General features: G+C 34.1%; 2 protein-coding genes across 3 annotated transcripts; both read right to left on the bottom strand.

The window, feature by feature from the left end:
- Positions 1 to 288: 288 nt before the first annotated feature.
- Positions 289 to 1,768, bottom strand: LOC143238832 (uncharacterized). The gene is made up of 3 exons (XM_076479401.1): positions 1,626 to 1,768; positions 1,339 to 1,431; positions 289 to 1,072 (listed from the first exon to the last, which is right to left on the bottom strand). Exons 1-3 carry the CDS (start codon positions 1,725 to 1,727, stop codon positions 614 to 616), a joined length of 654 nt encoding a protein of 217 aa, XP_076335516.1. The 5' UTR covers positions 1,728 to 1,768; the 3' UTR covers positions 289 to 613.
- A 12,746-nt stretch (positions 1,769 to 14,514) lies between these two features.
- On the bottom strand, positions 14,515 to 16,541 carry LOC143238543 (cuticle protein 14-like). Of its 2 annotated transcripts, XM_076478876.1 has the most exons (4): positions 16,409 to 16,541; positions 15,881 to 15,973; positions 15,412 to 15,625; positions 14,515 to 15,360 (listed from the first exon to the last, which is right to left on the bottom strand). In XM_076478876.1, exons 1-4 carry the CDS (start codon positions 16,499 to 16,501, stop codon positions 15,242 to 15,244), a joined length of 519 nt encoding a protein of 172 aa, XP_076334991.1. In that variant the 5' UTR covers positions 16,502 to 16,541; the 3' UTR covers positions 14,515 to 15,241. The 2 variants fall into 2 exon arrangements, with proteins under 2 accessions (XP_076334991.1, XP_076334990.1); XM_076478875.1 differs by having other exon boundaries at positions 14,515 to 15,625.
- Positions 16,542 to 24,983: the final 8,442 nt, after the last annotated feature.

Below are 24,983 nucleotides of genomic sequence, written 5' to 3' on the forward strand. Positions count from 1 at the left end.
CATGCATAAATAATGGCACTTTTATTCAATAAAATGTAATAATGGAAGAGAAAAGAAAAATAATCGAAGCAAGTGTTTCTGTGATAATAAACTCACTTTTATTACAAGAAGAACTAAAATACACTTTATCAGTGCTAAAGTGTGATGAATTATCACACTTAAATAAAACAAGTAGTTAATTATCGTAATTATTCATACAAATAATTAGTTTGTCGCCCCGTTTTCTACACAGTATTACTTTGACTCTACAAGACGTAGTGTTGAAAGAGAAAGTAATCAAAACAAGTATTTCTGTGATGATTAAGTCATTTTTATTACATAAATACAAACTGTACACTAATTAAACAACAGCAAAAGTTCTTAAAATAAAGCCTCAGCTTGAGGGATGGCGTACAAAGACAAAGTTCTCTTTCAGTTTCAGACATTTTGGGAAGTCAGCGGTAAGACAGGGATTTGGGGAAGTAATGACATCATACCAATCGACAGCCAGAGATTAGTCTTACGGTTGTCGAGAATATGTAAATTAGAAAGTTAGTAGTCGAGGCAGAGTTTTGTTTAAGATAATTTGTACGTGAAATCAATTAATAGAGAAAGTTTTATATATATTTGTTATTTAATGATATTTGTAGAATCCAGGTCCGTAGGCAGGGGCTCCATAGATACCAGCGGCATAAACAGGGGCTTTGTAAACTCCAGTAGCGTAGGCAGGGGATCCATAGAATCCAGCAGCATATGCAGGGGTTCCATATGCATAGACAGGTGCTTTATATGCAGGAGCAGCAGCAACATGAGCCTTCACTACAGCAGGTCCATGAGCGACAACTCCAGGTTGGCTGGAGGCCACAACGGCTGCAGCTGGAGCACTAGCGGCTGTTCCTGGTTCGTTGGTCTTTACCACAGCACGGAAACCGGCACCATCAGCAACGTACTCAACTCTACGGGCACGACCGTCGATGTCAGTCAGACTGTAGGCTCCACGTTTGTTTCCGTATCCGTCTCCAGCCTCCCAACGGCCATTGGTGGCTCCTAGTGGGTCAACAATGTCGTAGTTGAAGGCGTAGTTACCAAAGTCCTGAAAATATTGTATGAAACTTTTTCTTTTAAATCTACGACAAAACAATAATTGTTTACTTTCATTACTTCCTATTCAAATTAAGTTAACTGTTCATAGTTAATTGTAATCTGTAAATATAGCACTAAGTACTGGTAGGTAAATATGCTAAGTAATTCCGCCATGAAGTTTTTAGCGAGCTTTCTTACATTAGCGTTTAACAAAAAATTAAAAATATCTTTACGAGCGCAAAGTTCGTATTGAAAATATAATAAAATATTACTTACATCCTGACGGCGAGAACTGACACTAGAACCACCTGCCAAACCGTGGTACAAACCACCATGGACTGCAGCTACCAAAGCGCAGAGGATGGCAATCTACAAAGATAACAGTTAGCATGAATAAATAAATTAACCTGTGATAAAAGGAAAGATTAATTTCATGAAAATTTTCAGAATAAAAATGTTAATTTTGTGTGGCATTGTGCAATAAGTTATGAATAAACTTTATAACATTGAAAACGTGATTTCAAATACAACCTGCAATTGTTAAAAAGTACTGTATGACTTACTTTGGTGATCATGTTTCTGATGTATGGCTCCTTGGACAACTTAGATCTAATGTTAAGTTTCACTGCTTTTCTTTCCACTTTTATAATACCATGTGACGTCATACTGACCTAGTAAAAACTGTTAACTTTATAACACGAGGTCGTTTTTTAACGCTTGCTACGGACTAGACGTATATGATAACACAAATAATTCAAGGATATTTTTTATCTTGTTCCGACTCGGGTAGGGCACACATTCAAGTGATTTCATTTAGACAATAACCGCCTATATTTTCTATTCTATTTCCTATCGAGTTTAAATGATTTAGGGTTTCCCGGTTGTTTAAGTAATTATCCTTATTCGTAGTTTTCTCTGCCTCTCACTCCAGTTCAATTATTGGTCGGAACATTCCAGAAGTTACAGTTCGTTGAGGTCTCGTGCAGCTCAACAAATTATTCAGGATATTCATATTATACAGTTAGCTTTTGAATGTAAAGTATCATAGCTCGAAGTTTTTTATTACCCACAAGCTGGTTAGTTCAGATAAAACTGTTTATATTTTAGATTTAAACTAGCATTGGAGTAGATGGAATAAAAACTTACAATATGAATTTGAGTCTTATATAGTATATTGTGATGTTGCATGGTGAAACTGTCGTTAGCATAAGATATTCTACAAAATTTCTATTAATGTCACTAAAATAAATAGTTGTATCTACAGAATGTATTTATATCAATCAGTTTTCATACCCTCTGCTTGCATTTTCCTCATTCTATCATTTTCACTCTCGCTATTTAAGTTATGTTCTCTTGTAGTCACTATGTGTTAGATAGTTAAATTCTGGCCAATTTGAAAGTCTTTTACGCTGTCAGATAAACAAACTCATGTGGACGTAAACTTTATTTGATAAAACTACACTACGTAATTTTACTTAATAAACCTGCAAGTAAAGTAATAAATAGAATTCATAATAGCGTACAGAGTGTAAAACAGATATGAGCGTTCAATATACGAAACGATTTTGAAGAAACTTGCAAAACTGAAGAACAAAGCTCGTAGTAAAAAAAAATAGCTAAAAGGGGTTTATAGCAATCTATGAAACGAAACTAATGTGAACTATAGCAAAATTCCCTGCTGGTACAGCGGTAAGTTTACGGATTTACAATGCTATAATCAGCGGTTTGATTCCCCTTGATAGACTCAGCAGATAGCCCGATGTAGCTTTGCTATAAGAAAACACACACACATATTATTGTATAGTAAAGTTTTGATGAAGCGAAAGTTACCTGAATATGCATAAGCGTTTGAATGCATCTTCACAAAGTAATAAGCATATGGTTTTGAAAGAAGTATGCATGAATATTTTAAACCTAAATGAGTCGAGAATTCGCATTCAGTGTAATAATCACTTTTAAAGAAAATTATGTGCGGGTTAAGTGCTGTTAGTGTGAAATGCCTTGCAAAGAAAAAAATCTAAAGTTGAAATCGAAATCAATCGTCACGTGTTGACAAAGACATTGTGCCATCGTGTACCATGCTCGTTGCATTAAAAGATTTGACTAAGGAAAAACAGGTAAGATAATTATCAGTGGAAAAGACAATAAGCAGTCTGGAATCCTCGGACATAGACCTTTCTAACGTTACGAGATCTGAAATGTTTGATTAAGAACTTTGCGAAAAAAGTTCTGGACAGGCAAGCACAAACATTATTTATATCGATTTCGGTATTACATCTTTATCAGGAGTTAACTGATAACCTGGAAGATTCTGAATTCGCGAACTTGCAGGATATCGATAACTTCTGGCGAAGCAGTTGTAATGAAATATTAAACTGATAAAGGTAATTTCTGGAGATGTAGATGGTTATTTACTGACATTAATAGAAATGTCTTATAATAATTGTCAGCTTATTCCCCAAAGTATCAAATCTCAACTCAACTATCTATCCAGAAAAATCTTATAAGAATTCAGAGGTGAGTGTTTGCAAAGTTGACACAACATCTCTACTAATAAGACCTTACTAGAATCCAAGATTATTGTTTGCATTAACAATTTAGCCTGCCCTTTCAGCCGTGGGGGCGTTATAATGTTATGGTCAATCCCATTATTCGTTGGTAAAAGAGTAGCCCAAGAATTGGCGGTGGGTGGTGATGTCTAGCTGCCTTCTCTCTAGTCTTACACTGCAAAATTAGAGACGGCTAGCGCAAATAGCCCTCTTGTAGCTTTGCGCAATATTCAAAAAACAAACAAACAATTCAGCCTCAAACGACTTTACTAAAACCCTAAATTATTGTTCGCAAATTCGGCGTCAACAGTTCAATTAGAAAGAATATAGGTTGTTTTTATCATATCAGTCAAAAATGGTCGTAATAGAATCCCACGTTGTTGTTTGCAAGTCCAATGTTAACAGTTCAGTCAGGAAGACTTTACTGGAATCTCACATTGTTGTTTGCAAGCTTGGCGTTAATAGTTTAGTTAAAGAGACTTTACTAGAGTTCTGGATATTTGTCCATAAGCTTGGTGTTAACAAAAACCTTACCAGAATCTCACAATATTGTTTGCAAGCTTGACGTTAACAAGTCGTTTAGAAAGACCTTAGTGGGATCTTGGATTATTTATTTAATAAATGAAAATTGGATTTTGGTAACGCGTAGATAAGTTGGTGATGGCAAAAAGAATCACGTTTTTTTGACAAAGTTTTCACAGTTATGATAACATACAGTTAAAGGGATTTTTCTTTTTAATTTCTGAATTTTGTGGTGATCTTTATGTTAAACAGGGGAACTGTTATCAAATTCAACAGATAGCATATTTTGCATTGAAGTCGTACTTTTTGCAAAGAAGATATTACAGTTAGATATTTGTGATCAAATAAAATTTGTCATGCACATTCATTGTGATTAGATTGTGTTTAGACAACACAATGAGAAATTTGTTTAACAAATGTTTCGTGTCTTGTTTGCCGTTTTGATAATGAATATGCTTCATAAAAGGTGTATTTCATTATTAATTATATTTGTTTATCAACATTTGATATTATCAAAAATAAATACAAACTTAGAATTTTGCTTATTTAATTTTTAGGAATCGGCAGACGATAATGACGTAACAGGTATTCCGTCCATCAGAGATACATAGTAAATGCTGTCTAAAAATTAATATATCAGCTGCTTTATTGAACGAAGATATTATATATTCTATGGATTGGAAATATGACTTCAGATAAGCTTCTCTTATTAAAACTAGCTTAATTACAGAATAATCTTAAAATAATGTTGGAGTCTAGGTCGTATATTGAAATGGTACGTTCGATTGTACTAAGTGTTATCGCCCCCGCCAGAGGGCATGGAAACTTGAAAACGAGCTGTATTGGTTGGTACGATACTTTCAGCGACGACCTTGTCTCAGTTCTCACTAGGCCATATATTCTTACAAAGGGTGTGACTGAATTACACACTCTGTAAACCGCTGAACATGGCATTCTTTAAAGTTAACAAACATTTCTGACTTGAAAAACCCGCGATACAAAAAATGTATTTAAACCAACCCTAAACACCGACTTTCATAAAATATTTTTTTTTCTTTTGAGTAAAAACAATTATTGTAAAAGTTCTCTTTATGTTTTTACAACTTCTTCACTTAAAATGAGTGATCGAGTAATTATATTGCCTCCCATAATACTATTCATAGTAAATTTGGTCAAATAAACATTGATAACATTAAATTAAATCAACTATTTTAAAACTAAAATCATTACATGTATAACTGTTTACCATTCACTTCCGATGATGCTCACGTATTGTATTGCATTTGGTCATTTTATAATTTTGCCTGTTACAATAAACAGTGAACATAAATAATCAAAAAATGGCGGAAACACTTGTTTTCCATGATAACTTGAAAGAAATCCCATCGATAATTAGTGAAATTATTGGTAATGTTTCTAGTAACCCATACGTATGTTATAAGAGATTCTTTCAACAACAAAGTCATAGAACCACAACTAATTTGGTGTATAAATAGTCCAGGAGGGTATCTTTGTTGTTGATTGTGGTGTTTTAGACAAAGTTACACAATGAGCCCTCTTCGCTCTATCCACCATGGAGAATCAATCCCCAGATTTGGGAGAAGTTAGTTTTTAGAAAGTTGATAGGATGGGTACTTCTAAAGTTGGTAAATTTATCTAGTTTTAATGGTTAGTAAAGATTTCATTTTAAGATTTATTTCTGACTCGTTTATATTGATGATAAGACATACTGACGAGAAACAAAATGCAGATTATTTAGACCTACATTCCTTTCATAAACATGAAAGTTAGTGTAAAAAATTAAACACTAACACTCAGTATATCGTTATTTGCAGACCGTTATGTAAAATAACGCGCTGAAACGTACTGAATGTAAAAGGTAGCTCTGACTGTATTTAATTTGTTTGGAATTTCGGCTGAAAGGGCGAGCATGTTTGGTGTGACGGGGAATTCGAACCCGCGACCCTAAGATTATGAGTCACGTACCTCAACCATCTGGCCATGCCGAGCCCGTATTTATTTAAAATTACTTCCTGGAGGTATTGAATTCCTCTATATTTTTCATACTTGGTATTCAAAGATATTTATGTTATAACTCTTTTTGGTATAGGGCCTGGCATGGCCTAGCGCGTAAAGCGTGCGACTCGTAATCCAAACATGCTCGCCCTCCCAGCCGTGAGGGCGTTATAATGTGACGGTCAATCCCACTATTCGTTGGTAAAAGAGTAGCCCAAGAGTTGGCGGTGGGTGGTGATGACTAGCTGCCTTCCCTCTAGTCTTACACTGCTAAATTATAACTGGAAATTCAAACACGGTTTAACTTCACCCTCTTGTATACGAATAAAACAAGAAAGTTTCCTAGTTTAAATTATATCTTCAGCGATAAAATTCCAGTAATAAAGAAAGAAAACTGGGGTATTTCCCTGAGTTAGTTTAACACTTGAAGTGTTTCTTACCTAAGAATGTTGCTTGGTTGAGTTAGCAAAACATTGAAATGTCAATTAATTTAAACCCTTAATTTTCGATTATTTGTAAATACAGATTTTTTTTTAGTTAATGCATTAATTTTATTCGCCGTGTTTAATTTGTCTGGTTGGTTTATAAGTTTTAAAGTGAAATAGATTTTTATTTTGTTCCACAACTGTTTGTACACTTATTCATTCTAAAAATCACTACAGCCAGATTTCCAACTTAAATTATGAATATGAGAAGTTCTTAACGAAAGAAGTAAATGCATGTATGCAGCCCCCACTAGTACAGCGGTATGTCTACGGATTTGCAACGCTAAAATCAGGGGCTCGATTCCCATCGGTGGGCTCATATCCGTTGACAGGAGCCTCATAGACAGTAGCCGCAAAAACAAGGGTTCGATATGTTCCAGCATTGGAGGGAGGGGCTCCATAGATACCAGTATGGTATGTAGTGAATTCATATCCATAAACAGCCTGCAGAAACACGAGCCTGCACTACAATTGTTCCGTGAGCGACGACAACGTTTACAGTAGGAGCAATAGCGACGATTCCTGGTGCGTTGGTCTTTACCACAGCACCGAAACCGACACCATTAGCAACGTACTCAAATTCGAGGGCACGAGCGTCGATGTCAGTCAAACTGTAGGCTCCACGTTTGTTTCGTATCCATCACCAACCTCCCAACGGCCACTGGTGATCCCAAGTGATTCAACAATGTCGTAACCCCCAGAGTCCTAAAAAATTAGTAAAAAATTGAATTTTGTTCAGAAATTTACCAATAATATAAAAATATTGCTATTCAACAATTTTCTTCAGAATTAAGTTAAATTAACTAGGTTTTCTGAAATATAATGCATAACCATAGCAACAAATGTTGAGAGGTAAGCATTCAAAATAATTCAACTTATTACCTTCAGCAGGATTTCTTCCAATAACATCTGTTAAGGGGATAGTAACTCTTCCCCACCCTTGATGACTCACCGATAAGTCAATATTCTTATAACGCTAAAAGTAGGATTTCGATACCCACAGTAGGTAAAGCACAAATTGCCCATTGTATAACTTTGTTTGTTTTTTTACAATACAATACAAATAAAGAAATAAAATGTTATTACGTCTAGGTGGAGAGAAGTGACACTATATCCCCAGGCAAAACGAGAAATAGACTACAACAGGCATCAGGTACTATGGCACAAGTATGACAATATGATAAAATGGAACCAATTAAAGGATGGAAATGTTATACACAAAGAAATATATATATCTAAATACTTCTGCAATGCTCTCAGATAAACTGATTTCCGTGTTAATATCATATATGTCCGCTTTATAACTAGAGGATCGAACAGGGAATTTGTGATGGAATTTAAAAAGTGTCCGAGTTTTAAGTGGAGAGAAAAATAATGGGACTGGAATTAAAATTAGGTGAAATAGTCTTGATAAATGGTACAGCAACAAAAAGAAAAAACAAACAGACAGTGTGCTACTTCTGTTGGATTAGTGAACTGGTCAACAGCTTTATTTCAAGACAGTCATTGGTGAAACTGAACACTTGGATAACCAAAAAGGCCTGAGAGAGAGAATAAAAGTTGCGACTTTGCAAAAAATGTGGTATCATTTCTCTCACGATAGCATCACCATGTGATTAAACATTGTCGTATAGTATCTATTGGCTGGAACATACAGATATCCTTCAAACGGCAATGAAAGGTGAGGTTCTAGAGCAGAGTAGAATAGGTGTTAACTGCTACTGACAACAGGAAATACAAAAAGCCAATCATAAGGACACGATCCAAACAGTTTTATATATACACCAAAACATATACGAAACAAATTAAACGAAAACTTAAAAAGGCCCTACGTTATTAAAAAATTGTGTAAAATGCATGATACCCTCTATGTCACACTTCGCCCTATGATTAGAACTTAAGATAAGAAAAATAGTGTTACTTTTTCAAAAACCTTTCACACGTTTAATAAACTGTGTGAATTAAAACCTTTTTGAAAGTAGAAAAACTGTCTAGTTGAACTCAATAACGTGGAAAAATTATTTGTTTGTTTGTAATAATTCACAAAGCTACATAATGGGCTGTATCTGCTCTGCCCACCACGGGTATCGCAACTCGGATTCTATCGTTGTAAGTCCGCCGACCTACTACTGTATCATTGTGGGAGGGGGGCAGTTAAATGATTTATAAATAATCAAGTAATATGTATTAAGCCTAAACATCGGAAACTGCTGTTTTGATAACTTATAAAGGAAATCATTTTCTATGTTAGGTATAAATTTTACATATATAGAAAAGAAAGAATATGTTACAACATCAACACAAAATTTGTAAACGGAGAAAAAAAAAGGATGCAGCGTCAAAAGTGTGTTGTCAAATGTACAGTTTGCAAATACATACAGAAATAAAGATGCATTAGGCCTATCGTTTTCTAACGCTTTCCCAGCTTTCGACATGTAAACCGCAACTTATAATTGGATAATCTGTGAACAGTAAGTACAAATATATTTCGAAGTATTTTATTCCTAAAGAAACAATTGGATTCTGTTAACTTATTCACAATCATTTGCCTAGTTGTCAAAATACAGTTGTTGTGGTTAGGTAGTGACAAAGAGATGTCAATCGCTGTCACGATTAATCGCTTATACGACGACCAAATAAAAATTAATAATTTGGGCCCATGGGCGTAGATTTTTTCACCCGATGGGGGAAATGATTTTTGCAACCACTTATGTGGACTGTTCAATTTGCAAATTGGTAATCAGAGATTGAAAGCTGTAAACATGCAGTCACAGAGTAATCTTGTTGCCACGATACTTGCATTTATACTTAGGCCTACTGACTAATACGAACTATCGCTTAGGTCGAAAAGCTTAGAAGCATACCTATATTAAAGATGTACATTTCGGCTACTGAGAAATCCTACATCTAGGCCTAATTATGTAATTCGATTGGTAAGAACACGAGAATCACAAGAACAAACACACAATTTGTAGGCCTGTGACGCAATAAAACAATTCAACAAACCAAACTGTAGGGGGGATGATTGTATGCACCATACCCCCACCTAAAATGAAGGGGGATGTATCCCCCATCCCCCAGGATCTACGTCCCTGAATTTGGCTATATCCTACGTTACTGATTAACAATTAGAATTTAAGTGATCGGTTAGACCAAATTAAACATAAAAAATCCACTTATATATAAATTCCAATTATATTTCATGTATAAAGTTTATACGTATAAAAAGGAAATGATACGTCATGCAAGTAACAGTAAACTTAAAACTGGGATGAAGAGATGTATGATACAGTTTCAACAATAAACTTTGAAGATATGTGGAAGAAATATTATATATTAAAGCTTCAATAGTTAAGTCTACAGTTGCAATAACTTTTAAAGTAACGTGAATTTAACTTTTCTTTAACTTTTAGTATTTCCTAATAAGTTAAACTTTAGGTAACGTGTAAGTTTAACATAACACTGTTTTGATTTTGTTGAGCTTGGTTGAAGTTTGCTTCGTGTAGGAGCGTTTAACTTTACTTTATTAGGCTTAACAATGCCATTCTTGTGATTTGGGGTACGCGTGTTGGTCGTCAATGAATCAAATTTTATTTTAACTTTTATTGTTAACTTTGGGACAATTTTATTTTTACTTATAGTGATAAATGTACTTATGGGGGTGGTATATCGAGTTGATAAAAGTTTTTGAATAAGGTCTTAATTTTTCTTTTATCAGTTAGACTCATACCACTGAAAACTTGGTTTTGTTTTAGCTATATTATTTTTTCTGTAAATAAATATTTGTACGTTCGTGAATCTGTTGTAGTCAAGCCCTTTTTTTAAATGAACCTAGTAGTAAACGAAAAAAATATTATATATCCTTCGTTGTCCGGTACTTTCCAAACCCTCATTTATGTGCCTAACTTTCTCCTTTGTGGCAAACCCCTTCCCCACGTAATGTGTAACAAAATGTACAGAAATTGAAGCGTTTGTAATAAGTTTGATTTTTAATAACATATATTTAAAGATAAATAATTTTCTATACAATGAAAGAAGTCACGATATTGCACCTCAACTTCTCTGTGGATATGGTGGTTTAGTGTGATTTAAATGTGTATTTTATTATTCTGTTATTTATTTTAAGATTTCATTGTATTCCAATACATATATTAATATATTTGTGACATTCTGAAAATCAAAACTGTCGTCGACAATACATTAAGGCCTGGCATGGCCAAGCGTGTTAAGGCGTGCGACTCTGAGGGTCGCGGGTTCGCATCCCCATTGCGCCAAAACATGCTCGTCCTTTCAGCCGTGGGGTCGTTATAATATGACGATCAATCCCACTATTCGTTGGTAAAAGAGTAGCCCAAGAGTTGGCGATGGGTGGTGATGACTAGCTGCCTTCCCTCTAGTCTTACACTGCTAAATTAGGAACGGCTAGCACAGATAGCCCTCGAGTAGCTTTGTGCGAAATTCAAAACAAACAAACAAACAATACATTAACCGCTTTCACAACTTCCATCATAGATATAATAACAATTTGTATCTCAGGGCAGCTGGTATGGGTATTAACATTTTTACTAATAAAACAGAGAACACCTTTTCGACCTTCTTAAGTCATCTTGAGATTGAAACATTGTTCTCTGCTTTATTTGTAAAAGTGTTAATGCCCACAAACCGTCCTGAGATACATTTTTACTTCAAATAGGTTTCTTGTCATCACGAATTGTAACAGTTTATTTTGATTTTCGTATTCTTCATTGATGTTGCTTTTTATTTTTATCTTAGCAGAAGTAAGTAAGATCATACCATCATGTCTCAGCAGAGAGACATATTATTTGTCTGTATTTTTTTTTCCGAACACTTGTTATTTTCTTCATTTCTCGGTGGGTTAACTAGAAACTTGGTAGGGTTATATTTTGTTCTTATAGGTCTAGACATGTTTTCCGTTTTTATGATTAAGCTCTTTTTAAATATTGTACGAGATCAAAGGTAAAACAACCCAAAAATGTATATTTTCGGCTCTTGTGTGATCACATATGCAACAACCAAGATTAAATATAAAGTTTTATGTGCCTAACACATTCACTTAAAAAGTTGTATTTGCCTATTTTTAATCTTTTTAGAGAAGTCAGAGTTCACTAGAAAATACAATTGGGAGGAAGGTGGGGGTAAATTACACGGCCATATTTTAACAATTTACTTGGAATTTGGTACAAAGGTACTTTTCTACAGGTCCCACACATTGATCTGAAAAGTGGTAGACTTGCCAATTTTTTGTAACTGTAAGAGACAAGACACCACAAAAAGCATAGTCTAAGAGTCTTTTTGCAATTACCCCAACGTATGTTAGACAATTTACTTGTAATTCAGTACAAAGATACATTTTTTTAAGGTAACAATCAGATCTATAGAGAATTTTGGAATTTTTGTCTTTTGCTCAATGTTTTAGTGAAGAAGATCACAATTTTGGGTTTTCGTGAACTATTCAACCAACTTACATGAGAGTTAGCACCAAGATACCTTCTTACACGTTCCAAGCATTGGAATAGACAGTTTCCAATTATTGTCTTCTAAAAATTGGCCATGTTGGAATTGCGTGAAAGAGACGTCACATTTGCTTGCAAATGTTGGTCTTTTAACGAAAAAATTAGTTATTTATTTTTTCCACCATACAATAGAATAATCTGGTCCATAGAAAGTAGAATTAAGAGTAATATAAAACAATATAGTGGCTAATTGTCGCAAATCGACTATCAAATTAAAACGTTAGAAATATTTTCGTATTTCTCAGTTGTTGAATAAGTTGGAGGTTTGAGTTGAAAGTTCTCACGAGTCAACTTATAGTAAATAGTTAAATAATTTATCAAGTTTTAACTTATTTTTATTGTAAAACACATTGTTTGTATTTATGAAATAACATAGAAATTTATGTATACAACAAATATTAGTCCGGAAAACAAGACCAATAGATACTTATGCTGTTGATACAAATTGTCTGTTGTTACTAGAAAGTTGTACTAGTAATTTGGAGATTGGTCTAGTATTACCACTAGTTCAGGGAGATTAATATGTCCTAATAACAGTAGGGTTTGAGGTCAGGCGACTTTCATTATATTATTCTATAGATATTAATCTGAAGTTAACTATATTTTCAGAATGTAAAAAGATGTAGGAAGGTATATTGAAATATCTGTGGTGAAATTTAGCGTAAGTGATTTTCATCACAAATATTAGACCTATTAGTTTTCAATAGTTCTCCAGCTTTCACCGCTTAAACCGTAACCTGGAACTGAGTCACCTATAAATGATAACGATTTTGAAATCTGTTATTCCTAATGCAACTAATGGTTTCTGTCAAGTATAAACATTTCTTCCTAAGCATCGGTCTATCGATCAAAATACAGGTCTTATAATTAGGAATTGTAATGATAGGCCAATCGTTATCATGGTTAGAAGTGAACACGATAACCTGATCCTAATTATGAATGAATTATTTTTATTATCAGATACTAGGTTATATCCTACCTAAATAATTTGCACTTAGGTGGTAGCTTAGGCTAATGGTCATGACATCAAGTCAAAATAACATTAACGAAGGAGACGATCCTATATAGTTGTGACGTGCAATATGTATCAACACTGTTTATGGTTCTGATGGGTCTAGTAAGTTATGCATCGTTGTGAATTTGCATGCTTTTATTATAACGACTGCATTTTACGTTTAAATACTGATATTTTGGGTCCATAGAATACACATTCGAAGACATGGGGTAGTTTTAATAAAGTAATTTGATGTGCATTTGATTCTTAATTCCATGTCGAATCAAAGCCAACGCTCGAGACAAAAAAACAGTGAACAAAATAATACAAAATGCTGTAAAGGTTATACTACTTAAAATCATTAAGTTGCATGACCTCCGAAACAGTGTTTACAGTATTGTGTTGGACAATTTACGACATTACCGCAGATTATTTATGTCGTGAAGATTAAATGTCAGAATAGATAATACTATTATTTTATTTTATCTCAAGAACATAGAGGGGGATTCCAGACGTGTAGTTTCCAGAGACTCTTGTTGATTGTTTGTTTTTGAATTTCGCGCAGAGCTACACGAGAGTTATCTAGTTAGCCGTATTTAGTAGTGTAAGACTAGAGGGAAGGCAGCTAGTCATCATCACCCACCACCAACTTTTGGGCTACTCTTTACCAAAGAATAATGGGATTGACTGTAACTTTATAACGCCCCCATTAGTGAAAGGGCGTGCATGTTTGGTGTGACGGGGATTCGAACCCGCGACCCTCATATTAGGAGTCGAGCGCCCTAACTACTCGGCCATGATGAGCCGAATCGTATTGAAGCGAACCAGTTGCACACTACCTCAACTAAAGGCTCTAACTTCAAGCACTGTGTAAAACCGTACATAGTTTGTGAACTGAGCTATAAATGTGGAAATCTCTTATACTCAAGTATGTGCATTTATGAAACAAAATTGATGAGAATTTCATACTTTTCTCAGTTTCCAGTCTAGTTATCCTGATATTTCCATTCAGGTAGTTCGCTGAACATTGTTCAAATATTGTCTTAATGTATACGGGTTCTTTCTGAAGAGCTAGGACTGAGAAAATATTTTTAAAATTTTATTCTGTGTTGGTACGAAACACACAGCTAATGTCTTGTCGTGTTTAATGTGCTGATGAACAAGAAAGAGAAGAAAACAAAAGTTTTATATTTATAAAAAAATAAATAAATATTAACGTCAACGTGCAACAAGTTGTATTGAATCGAGTCATTAGGTGTAATTATTCAGCTGGTTCACAGCTCGACTTTCAATGGCACTTTTATTCTCGAAAATGCTATGTTGAAAAACACGCGAAAAGTATTTGATACAAGTTCTTCTATACCAACCAAATAAGATTTATTACATAAATACAAACTATACAGGCAGTTGTGAGTGCATACAAAAATTCCCCTCGGTGGACAGAACGATACAGTTCTGTCTCACACGCTATCATTTTCAGCACACTGCAATAAGTTAAGACTTTTGTGTAAATAAAGATACGATACTAATACTCGGGAAGAATTCGGGTTTAGGTAGTCGAGAATTTGAAGCTCAGAATGTTAGTAGCCGAAACAGAATATTCTTTAAGATAATTCATATGTGTATACATTGATATATCTTAATGAAAGGACTATTGGGTTGAGGAATAATTCGTGAGCGTTTTTCAAGTTAAAAAAATATATTCATAAATGAAACGCTTTCGCAAAATATTTCATGTCATTTGGTAGATAATTTTTTGCTCTAATAGATGGCGTGTTTGATTTTCATATGTCTTTAATTTTTGCTTTCATTTTCAGCTCATTAAATGGAATGTCAAGTGGACAAAATCGAGCATTTTCGACACCATCTGCTTTTCGCATTTAATTTCTTGCAATTTCGTTTAAAACAATGCATACTATATACCTAGGTATTACATGAAATAAAGTATCATAATAAATGTTTTGGGTGTAATGTGTTCATGCATTGAAGTATTGTATAGTCTTGCATGTAATGCTTGAATGAAATTATTTAAAAACGCTCACGAATTATTCCTCAACCTAATAAAATACATATGTGCATTTAATGATACTTCAAGAATCCAGCTCCATACACAGGAGCCCTATAGATACCAGCGGCGTGAACAGGGTTTCCATATGCATAGGCAGAGGCAGCAGTAACATGAGCCTTCACTACAGCAGGTCCGTGAGCGACAACACCTGGTTGGCTGGACGCCACAACGGCTGCAGCAGGAGCACTAGCTGCTGTTCCTGGCTCGTTGGTCTTTACCACAGCACGGAAACCGGCACCATCAGCAACGTACTCAACTCTGCGGGCACGACCGTCGATGTCAGTCAGACTGTAAGCTCCACGTTTGTTTCCGTATCCGTCTCCAGCCTCCCAACGGCCATTGGTAGCCCCGAGTGGGTCAACAATGTCGTAGTTAAAGGCGTAGTTACCAAAGTCCTGTAATATTTTAAATTGTGTTTAAAAAATTTAGAAGCAATCAATAAACATTTGCCTTCATTAATTTTCATTCGAGTCGAGTTAAATCAATTAGCTATCCAAAAATTTCATGTGTGCTTATACTAAACATTGGTGGGTAAATATGTTATGTATTTCAACTTATTACCTTTAGCTGAATTTCATTCGTTAAATATATTGTTATTACTCTTTATGGCAAAAATACGTCACTTTATAGGATAATAAAATATTACTTACATCCTGGCGGCGAGAACTGACACTAGAACCGCCTGCTAAACCATGGTACAGACCACCACGGACGACAACTAGTAAGGCGAAAAAGGTGGCAATCTGAAAAATAAATCCATTAAAACATAAAAATATTACGTAAAAAGCTATATGTATTTACATACGTAATCTTATGAATAAATACAATAATGAGAAACTGTTATCATCTGTTTTGTTTGCTTTAAAAGCTCTGAAAATGGAGCAACTGTCTAGTAATACAAGAAAATGATCGAAAGATAATCAAACAATATTATTAAAAACTAAAAAAATCAGAATTCCAAGTTTTATTATGTTTATTCTATTTATATTTTTATTCTTATCCTATGCCAGGTATAAAAAACCTTGAACAATAAAGTTATGCGAGATACTGCGTGAACAATAATGTTATGTATATTCAGTGTTCAATATTAATAATACACCAAACTTAGCTAATACTTTAGTTCACGGGCTAGTAATTTATAATACTAATAATTGTCAACGTGAAAATACAGTTCTTACCTTAACGATCATGTTGCTACTGTGGTGTTTTGTGGACGACTTGGACTGTTCGTCTATTTTGTCTACTTTTATACCATGTGGTGGTGTTACCATGACCCAGTAAAATCAGTGATCGTGAGACATTCTGAATTTAAAAAGTCGATCTAGAACACTGAGAAAAAAAGCAACACACACAAAGTCGAATGTGAAGCACTGTGTTGTTCATAACAAAAATCAAGGTTATTCCTTTCTTGGTGTGCATAGCAAGGTGTAAACATGTATTCTGAAGACATCTGTGTACTATTTATTTTCTGTAGAATTCTTGTAGGATTTAAAACCACGTGGAAATGAAAATAGGATCTCACAGTAGCTTGTTTTCAAGGTTTTTGAATCAAAGCTACACGTGATCACATACGATTATATGCACAAAGCCGTCCTGAGTTTCGAAGTCAAAAGGAATCCAGCCATTCAACACCATCTAAAGTAATTTCTTGGATTATTGTTTGCTGATTTAATAGCTGGATTTGACTGTCACTCTTATAATCTACCCAGGGTTCCAAGGTGCTAAAAATGCTTTAATCTTGCTAATAATTGCTTGCTATTAAACACACAGCTACACACTGGGCTATCTATTTTATGTCCATCGTGGGCATCGAAACTAGATATTTAGTGCTATAAGGTCTTAGACGTGCTGCCAAGCCACCAAGGTCGGGAGGCAATTATTTAAATAAGCTATGAACAAACATTTTTGTTATCAATGAAAACGTACATGTTAGCTTCATGTAGTTATGGTAAATCACTGCAGTTTGTACACAATTTTTAATTACTATTTTTGGTATATATTTCAAGATCTTCTTGTATTCCAAGTGCTGCGCAGTTACATTATCGACATTCTGACAATCAAAAATGTCACCGGGAGTTTTACTGAATCGTTTCACAATGTTCATTATTCCAGTTAAGTTTCGCATCTCAGATATTTTTTGATGGTGATAAGAAGGAATGCCAACAACAATATAATTTTAAAATAAGTTACAAAATAAAATTAAAAGTAACGTCAAATAATATAGAGGTCAAAAGAAAGTAAAGGTCAAATTATTTCAAACCTTCACATAATTTCCAGATTTTTCGAGGGCTAAACAAATAGGCGGTTGAGCTGAAAATCATGGCTAGGTGTCAACTAATAATAATAATATTTCAATTCATAAAATAACATAATTTATGTTGAAAAGAAATATAAATTCTGACAACGAGACCGGTAGATAGTTTTGCTTTAACCAAAACAATTATTAAGGTATAAAGTACTTCAATTAAAAACATCTGTTATTACACTCGTGAAGGAAGTAACACTAGTAAACATGTTTTGAATTTAAACTATTAAAAGTTTCCTTCCACGTTTTTTTGTTTTTTTTACAAACATTTTGCCACTGCTAAACTACATGGTTAACTTTGATCAACAAGTGAATTTTAATCCACAGATGGAACGTGGTGCATCAACAGCGTAGCCTAGAAATAATAGTGTATGGCAGATGTTGTTTTTTTCAACAGTTAGACAACAGTCACGAGGTCATATGTTTCGTGTTCTATTCGGTAGGGGCGACCTTATGGTAAATGACAAAACCATGAAGGATATATTATTGTTTCGTGTACGTTGGGTTGGGCCCGTTTTTGCACAAGGTTTCTCGCAAAGACGATAATTAACTCTTGTTTTTCGTATCGTATCCGTCCATTCTGTGACCTCAGCTTCCATATTGTTTTTAAGAGGTCTGGTCGTCATGTAGCCAAGGATTTATGTAAATGTGTACTGACTTTCAAATGGAATTTCAAATAAGAAAGAGACTGAGTCTGATTCTTCCAACTTGCTTTTCTTGGAAGTTTTTCTTTTTTTAATATATAACTTCAAATATATTGTCAATCACATTTAATAACCTATCAATATAACAGGACTTTAACAGAGTTTAGTAGAAAATTATAACAACATTCTATGGGAGTTAGCGTATATAGTAGCAGTCTACAAGTGTGTGTTTTTTTTTCTTATAGCAAAGCCACATCGGGCTATCTGCTGAGTCCAACGAGGGGAATTGAACCCGTAAATTATTACATTGTTATAATAGTTGTATAAGATAATCGTTCTATAGTTGAAACAATAATATAGAGAAAATGTTATTTTTACACTTTTTTACGGAATTCACTTTTGTTTAGTAACTTGCCTGTCGTATCAACAATCTATGAAGATTAATCTACAGTCACTGCTAATTTATAACGACCATTGTTACCAGTATGTGAAGATTGTGTGACCAGAAGTCTAGGGTATTGAGTTTTACTTGATATATTACGAAGTATTTATTCTGAATATTCAGTAAAAATTATAACTTTATAAAATACAATTATTTGAATGTTAGGTAACTAGTTTTATTTAATTTTTTTAAAAACTAGTTTTAAAAAATTCTAATTCGTATTTTATGATTATAGCAGATCGGGGCTGTGCATTGTAGTGACCCATCCTTTATGCTCTACAATTCTTCTTAAGGAGTAACTTTTTATATTGAAATGTGCTGTGTGTTATCTACTTGCTATCTAAAAATAACGCTTAACGGTATATACTGTCGTTATTAGTACATCTAATCTTAGAATCGTTAATTTGTTTGAGTTATCCTAAAAATAAATCTATTGCTGACATTGTAAAAAAAAAACGTGATGGAAAATTCATTCCAGTTCAGTTTAGAAATGCTTAAGAATTCTATATCAAATGTTCCAAAATATGTTATACACACATATTTTGAGTGAATGTAAACATTTAAACATATTATATATTATCTCTTTTAATGTTGTTACTTGTCTTTTTTATTTTGATGTCTCAGTTTTGGCATTATTTACAATATTATAATGTTCAAAAACAGAACTGTTAAGAGTTGAAATCAAACAAAATAATATTTTATTTAAATCTTTAACATGCTTGTAGGAGTTTTTGCTCTAGATAAAGTAAATAGTTTAGACATCTTACACTTAAAATAACTACGTTGAAACAGATAACAATACAATTATTATACAATGTCAAACAAAAAAGCAGTTAGTAATATTTAAATCGACAGCAAGGAAAATACTTGTTTAGTATATGTGTTTTGTTATAGCAAAGCTACATCTGGCTATCTGCTGAGTCCACTGAGGGGAATCCAACCCCTTATTTTAGGGTTGTAAATCCGAAGAGTTACCTCTGTCCCAACAGATGACACAGATGATTAAAAACAGTCACTTTAATTTTTCTGATGTTTAAATCAATGGGAAAAACAATATGCTTGGTAGACAAGAGAAGTCATTTGTTTTTACCATTCTCACAACAATAAGATAGTGTGTTGTCTGTCTGTCAGTCAGTAGACACTAAAATAACGTCACGTAAGGGACGTTTAACGTTGCAATTTGCGCTGTCATGAAGTACAACTTGCGCATGACACGAATCACAAGAAGAATTATGCACTCTGCATGCTGCAACACAGCATGATATATGTACTTTAAAAACAAGAAATAAAAATATTTATTATTTTAATTTTGGTTTTATTTATTTCTGAAACAGAACACTTCAGGGGACACTGCGTATATATATATAACTGCGTGGCTGTATTTTGCGAGCGCAGTTTTCTGTTCATTTAACACGCTTTACATCTAAGTCAGAAGTATAAATGCATTTCAGGTTTTAAAATCAAAGTGGTGCTTATTTTAGCATCTCTGATTCACGTCTGAAATGCTAGTGTATTTTTGAAACAGAAATAATTTATAAACGACACTTTTTTGTACAATTTCATTTTGAAGTGATATAGGGGACCAAAGACAAAGAATGAAGTTCACTCTGTTAAATGTTAGAACTAAGGTTTTCCCAGTCATCTTTTTTTATTCATGAATCTTTTTTTTCAGAATAACACCTGATTAAGTTGAGCAGTTTTAGTTGTTAAGTGTTTATTTGGGTATTTTCTATACTTTCTCGATGTGTCTTGTTTATTTTGTCTTGTTCTGTAAGAACCACGATCTGGTGGCTAGGACACCCGACTAATTCTTTGGATCGCGGGTTTGAATACTGTAACAAAACATGTTCTTTCTTTCAACCGTGAGGTCATTATAAGTGACGGGCAATCTGATTATTCGTTGGTAAATGCTGGATGGTGTTGACTAGCTTTCTAGAGTATTACTTCAAACTTAAAAACTTCTAGCGTTTATAGCAGTCGAATAGTGTCCCTCCAGTGACACAGTGGGATGTACGGACTCACATCACCAGAAATCAAGTTTCGATACCCGTGGTGGAGAGAGCACAGACATTGTACTTAATTTTAAACATCACCTTTGAGAAGTTTTACGCGAAAATTGATAAATAAAACCTATAAGCTTACATATTTTAATTTGTAATTAAGCTCCCCAGTGGGGTAAAGGTAACTTCACGGAATTACAAAACTGAAAATGAAGGGTCCAATTCTCGTGGCGGGCAGAGTGCAGGTAACCTATTGTACAAATTTGTACACAGCCAAAAAAAATTGTTTTCATGTTGGTTGTTTTCGAATATTCGCGCAAAACTAAGGGTTGCCTGCACTAATTGTCCCTAACTTTGTATTCTCAAGATGGCTGGTATAGGTATTAAAACTTTAATTAAAATAAAATACAGAACAACGTTTCGACCTTCTTAGATCACCTTCAGGTTAACAAAAAGATGGCGTAAAAGATAACCTGAAGATGATCTAAGAATACCGAAACTTTATTCTGTAGTTTGTTTTAATTAAAGTTTTAATACCCATACCAGCTGTCTTGAGAATACGTTTCTACTTCAAGTGGGTTTGTCGTTATCACGAATTACTGTCCCTAACTTTGAAATTATGGGATAAAAGAAAAGCAGTTAGTCGACAGCATCCACTGCAACTCTTGGGCAACTCTCATCTGATTGAATGTGGAGTGAAATTTATATTAAATATTTTGCGGAAAAATGACGTGAAATGTGAACTCGCAGATTCGCAGTCGGGCAGGCTAACCATTGGGCCACGTTCAATCTAATTATTTTGAATTTAAAAACTAAATGAGTGATCATACTGAGGTGTGAAAAGTATCGTTTTAAATTCACATAACGTTAAATATTAACTTCACTGCTTTACCAGCAGAAATAGGAATTATTAAGAATATGAAGTTTTCATTTCATTTGTGTTTTAAAGTGCAAAACTGCCCAACGACAATATGCTGTGACCGATGCAAGGATCGAACTCCAATTTTCTGTGTTATAATTCCTCCAGCCTTTAACTGTTAATTGTTAAGCTTTACGAGACTTATGTTAAGAAAATGGGGGTGACAGCATCCCGCTAGCACAGCGGTATGTCTACGGATTTACAACACTAAAATTAGGGGTTAGATTCCCTCGGTGGGCTCAGCGGATAGCCCGACATGGGTTTGCTATAAGAAAACACACGCAGGTGACATTATTTTTAAATAATCTATATAAATGTAATAGTGCTTATTTGTTGTATGTCTAATTAATCTATTCGCAGTGTGAATAGATATTCCTCAAATTTATTATGGACGTTTATTGAGTCTCTGCGGAGGTATAAACAAACTTTCAATTTTGCGTTTTACTGTTTTTTCGTTTTTTTTTACCACTACTTCGGAGTTCTGTTGGGTTCATGCAGATATACCTGCAAATTTGTGTTTCACATTTCTGGGTTTTGCAGTTTTTATGGGTGATTTTACGTTTAATATCATTACTTTGTCTCTGTTGATAGATCGTCTCCAAATTTGGCATAATGGTTTGGTGTGTTCATGGAAAGATACTTGCAGATTTGTGGTTTACATGTTGTTTGTTTTTTTGACAATTACATATAAGGGGACCATCTTTTCATGTCCTAAGATAACCTTTCATGAATTACAAATCTGCATAACTTTCGTCCAGTTTAACGGTACGCCACTTATTCTTTAATAGATTGTTTAGGCAAAGTATTCATGATGAAACTTTGTAGAATGGACGGCAACTGCCTGTTGTAGAGAAAAAGTGTAGGGGACGATATTTAGAAAGACAGAAGGCTTTGGAAACATTGTCCTCTGCACTCGTTTCTCCACAACAGTTGCCGTCCATTCTACAAAGGTACGCCGCCTAGTTGTTAATAAAGAATGTAGCAAGTATACAAACAACACATTGAATATATTTCAGTTTTACTTTATTAGTAATTGTTATACGCTCTTATTGTATCAATTTTTCTTTCAATTTAGAGAATATTAATTAATGGTTATTAAAGATGTACATTTTTAAACCACGAGTCACAAAAGTTTTTGGATAAATGCAAAATGTACAAATAATTCATTTGTTTGTTTTTGGAATTTCGCTGAAAGCAACACGAGGGTTATCTGCGCAAGCCGTCCCTAATTTAGCAATGTAAGACTAGAGGGAAGGCAGCTAGTCATCACACCCACCACCAACTCTGGGGCTACTCTTTTACAAAATAGTGAGATTGACACTCACGTTATAACGCCTCTATGGCTGAAAGAGCGAAAATGTTTGGTGTGACGGGGATCCGAAAGTTCATTTGAATACTGACTCGTTTCCAAGATATTCATCACCAACGAAGCACCATTTTGTGAAAACTATGTGAATGAAAGTAATTTACCTGTGTTCATTTATTTAACTTAAAGGTAAAGGTTTAGGTTTCACTGTTCATGACCAGATGGTTAGGGCGTTTAACTCATAATCTGAGGGTCGCGGGTTCGCATTCCGGTCGCGCCAAACATGCTCGCCCTTTCAGCCGTGGGGGCGTTATCATGTGACGGTCAATGAGTAGCTTTGAGCGAAACTTAAAAAACAAACAAACAAAACAAATGTATAAAAATATGAAAAAAACGAAACTTAAATATATTAGTCTTATTGAAAGATGTTGGTTAGGTCATCTATTAATTCCTCATATTATTGCTTTCTTTAATATGTTAACAAAATTTTATAAAGTGTATTGGTCTGCTCCAAAAAAGTTGATACAGTATCACAATATTAACACAGCAAACTTATAGACCCAGAAATTAGATAAACCGAGCACGGTAATTTCATTCGAAAAAGAAAATAAGAATACTCTAATGCTATTACTGATGTTTCCTTTGAGCTTGTATCAGACAAAATATGTAGAGGTGCAACAAGAAATGACTGTTGCATTTAATACAAAATACTGTTTCACGTAATTACAATAATAAAATCTTTTTTTATAGTTATCATCGTTCACTGTTTTCTAATTACTCTTGCAGTAATATTTTGTATTAAATTATTAAACTATGCGATAAACTTTGAATTGTGAAAATAAATGTTAATGTATAATAATAATATGTGTAATAATAACAAGAAAGGCATAATTAAGCAATAGGGTTATCTCGCAAATGAAGGCTTAGGGAGTATCTACGCACTTTAGATCACATAAAAAACCACATACCAAGATGGAATCAAACACCTAAACAATTTGCGAAACTTTTTCCTCATATATTTCTCTATTTTTCCCATATTTAAATAAAATCAGTAAATTGCTCACAAGTAATCGCCTTTCACAAGATTTTTATTTTCAATGATTAAAGTAAAATTCTGTTGTCATAGTAATACCGAATTGTAATACTATTACAACAATATCTTACAGTGACGCTTAAACAAACCCTTAACAATGTTGTTTATTTAGTAACGGATAATCGAATGTACATATTTAAAAACTTTAAACAATACTTCTCGGCGTACGTAGTGTATTCATCTGGGTAGCTTTAAGTAAGAATTATATCTTTCACGTGCTACAATATCACAATGATGTAACTGAAATCAACAATATTTAAGTCAGAAGAGCTAAAATAAGAATAAATATAAACACACACTTGCATATTTGTAAATGTAAGGTTTCTGTTTTTTGATAAAGATTGTTTATTTTTTTTGAAATTCGCACAAAGATTTGCGCGAAATAAGAAAAACAAACAAACAATCTACTCTGAAAAATCAAAGAAGTGATTATGCTTAACCATGTGTTCAACTTATGAGAAAGAGCTTTGAAATGTTCTTTCAGTATTGTTGGAAAACGTCTGTTAGTTTCTCTGACACAAAATGTATTATTCTTTATATCGAATTTGTTAAACCGATCCAGCATTTTTGACGAGCACGCTATATCTGGTGTATTAGATAATCTACGCTTGTCATTAAACTGCGTAGATTGGAAAACTCTAGTCATCAGTATTAGTTAGGCCTGTTGCAGTTTATAATACTATATTCTTTATTTAGTCCACTAGAGCTAACAAATAATATGAAGCGTTTAATAGCATTTCAACCATTTGTTGTCCGTCACATCCATTGCCGACGGCAGATTTCTTGCTAAAAAAGAACTTACTTATCAGAGCGACCCAGCATGACCAGGTGGGTTAAGGCGTTTGACTCGTAATCCGAGGGTTGCGGGTTCGAATCCCGGTCGCACCGAACATGCTCGCCCTTTCAGCCATGGGTGACGGTCAATCCCACTATTCTCTGGTAAAAGAGTTGGCGGTGGGTGGTAATGACTAGCTGCCTTCCCTCTAGTCTTACACTACTAAATTAGGAACGGCTAGCGCAGATATCCCTCGAGTAACTTTGCGC

This window comes from Tachypleus tridentatus, chromosome 13 (genome assembly GCF_004210375.1).
Source record: "Tachypleus tridentatus isolate NWPU-2018 chromosome 13, ASM421037v1, whole genome shotgun sequence".
Classification (NCBI taxonomy): Eukaryota; Metazoa; Arthropoda; class Merostomata; order Xiphosura; family Limulidae; genus Tachypleus; species Tachypleus tridentatus.

Coding starts and splice junctions, on each gene's coding strand:
- LOC143238832 (XM_076479401.1), bottom strand. CDS start 1,727: ATGACGTCACATGGTATTATAAAAGTGGAAAGAAAAGCAGTGAAACTT. Junction 1,432..1,625: donor TCAGAAACATGATCACCAAA/GTAAGTCATACA, acceptor TTATCTTTGTAG/ATTGCCATCCTCTGCGCTTT. Junction 1,073..1,338: donor TCAGTTCTCGCCGTCAGGAT/GTAAGTAATATT, acceptor CAATATTTTCAG/GACTTTGGTAACTACGCCTT.
- LOC143238543 (XM_076478875.1), bottom strand. CDS start 16,501: ATGGTAACACCACCACATGGTATAAAAGTAGACAAAATAGACGAACAG. Junction 15,974..16,408: donor GTAGCAACATGATCGTTAAG/GTAAGAACTGTA, acceptor TTTATTTTTCAG/ATTGCCACCTTTTTCGCCTT. Junction 15,626..15,880: donor TCAGTTCTCGCCGCCAGGAT/GTAAGTAATATT, acceptor AAAATATTACAG/GACTTTGGTAACTACGCCTT.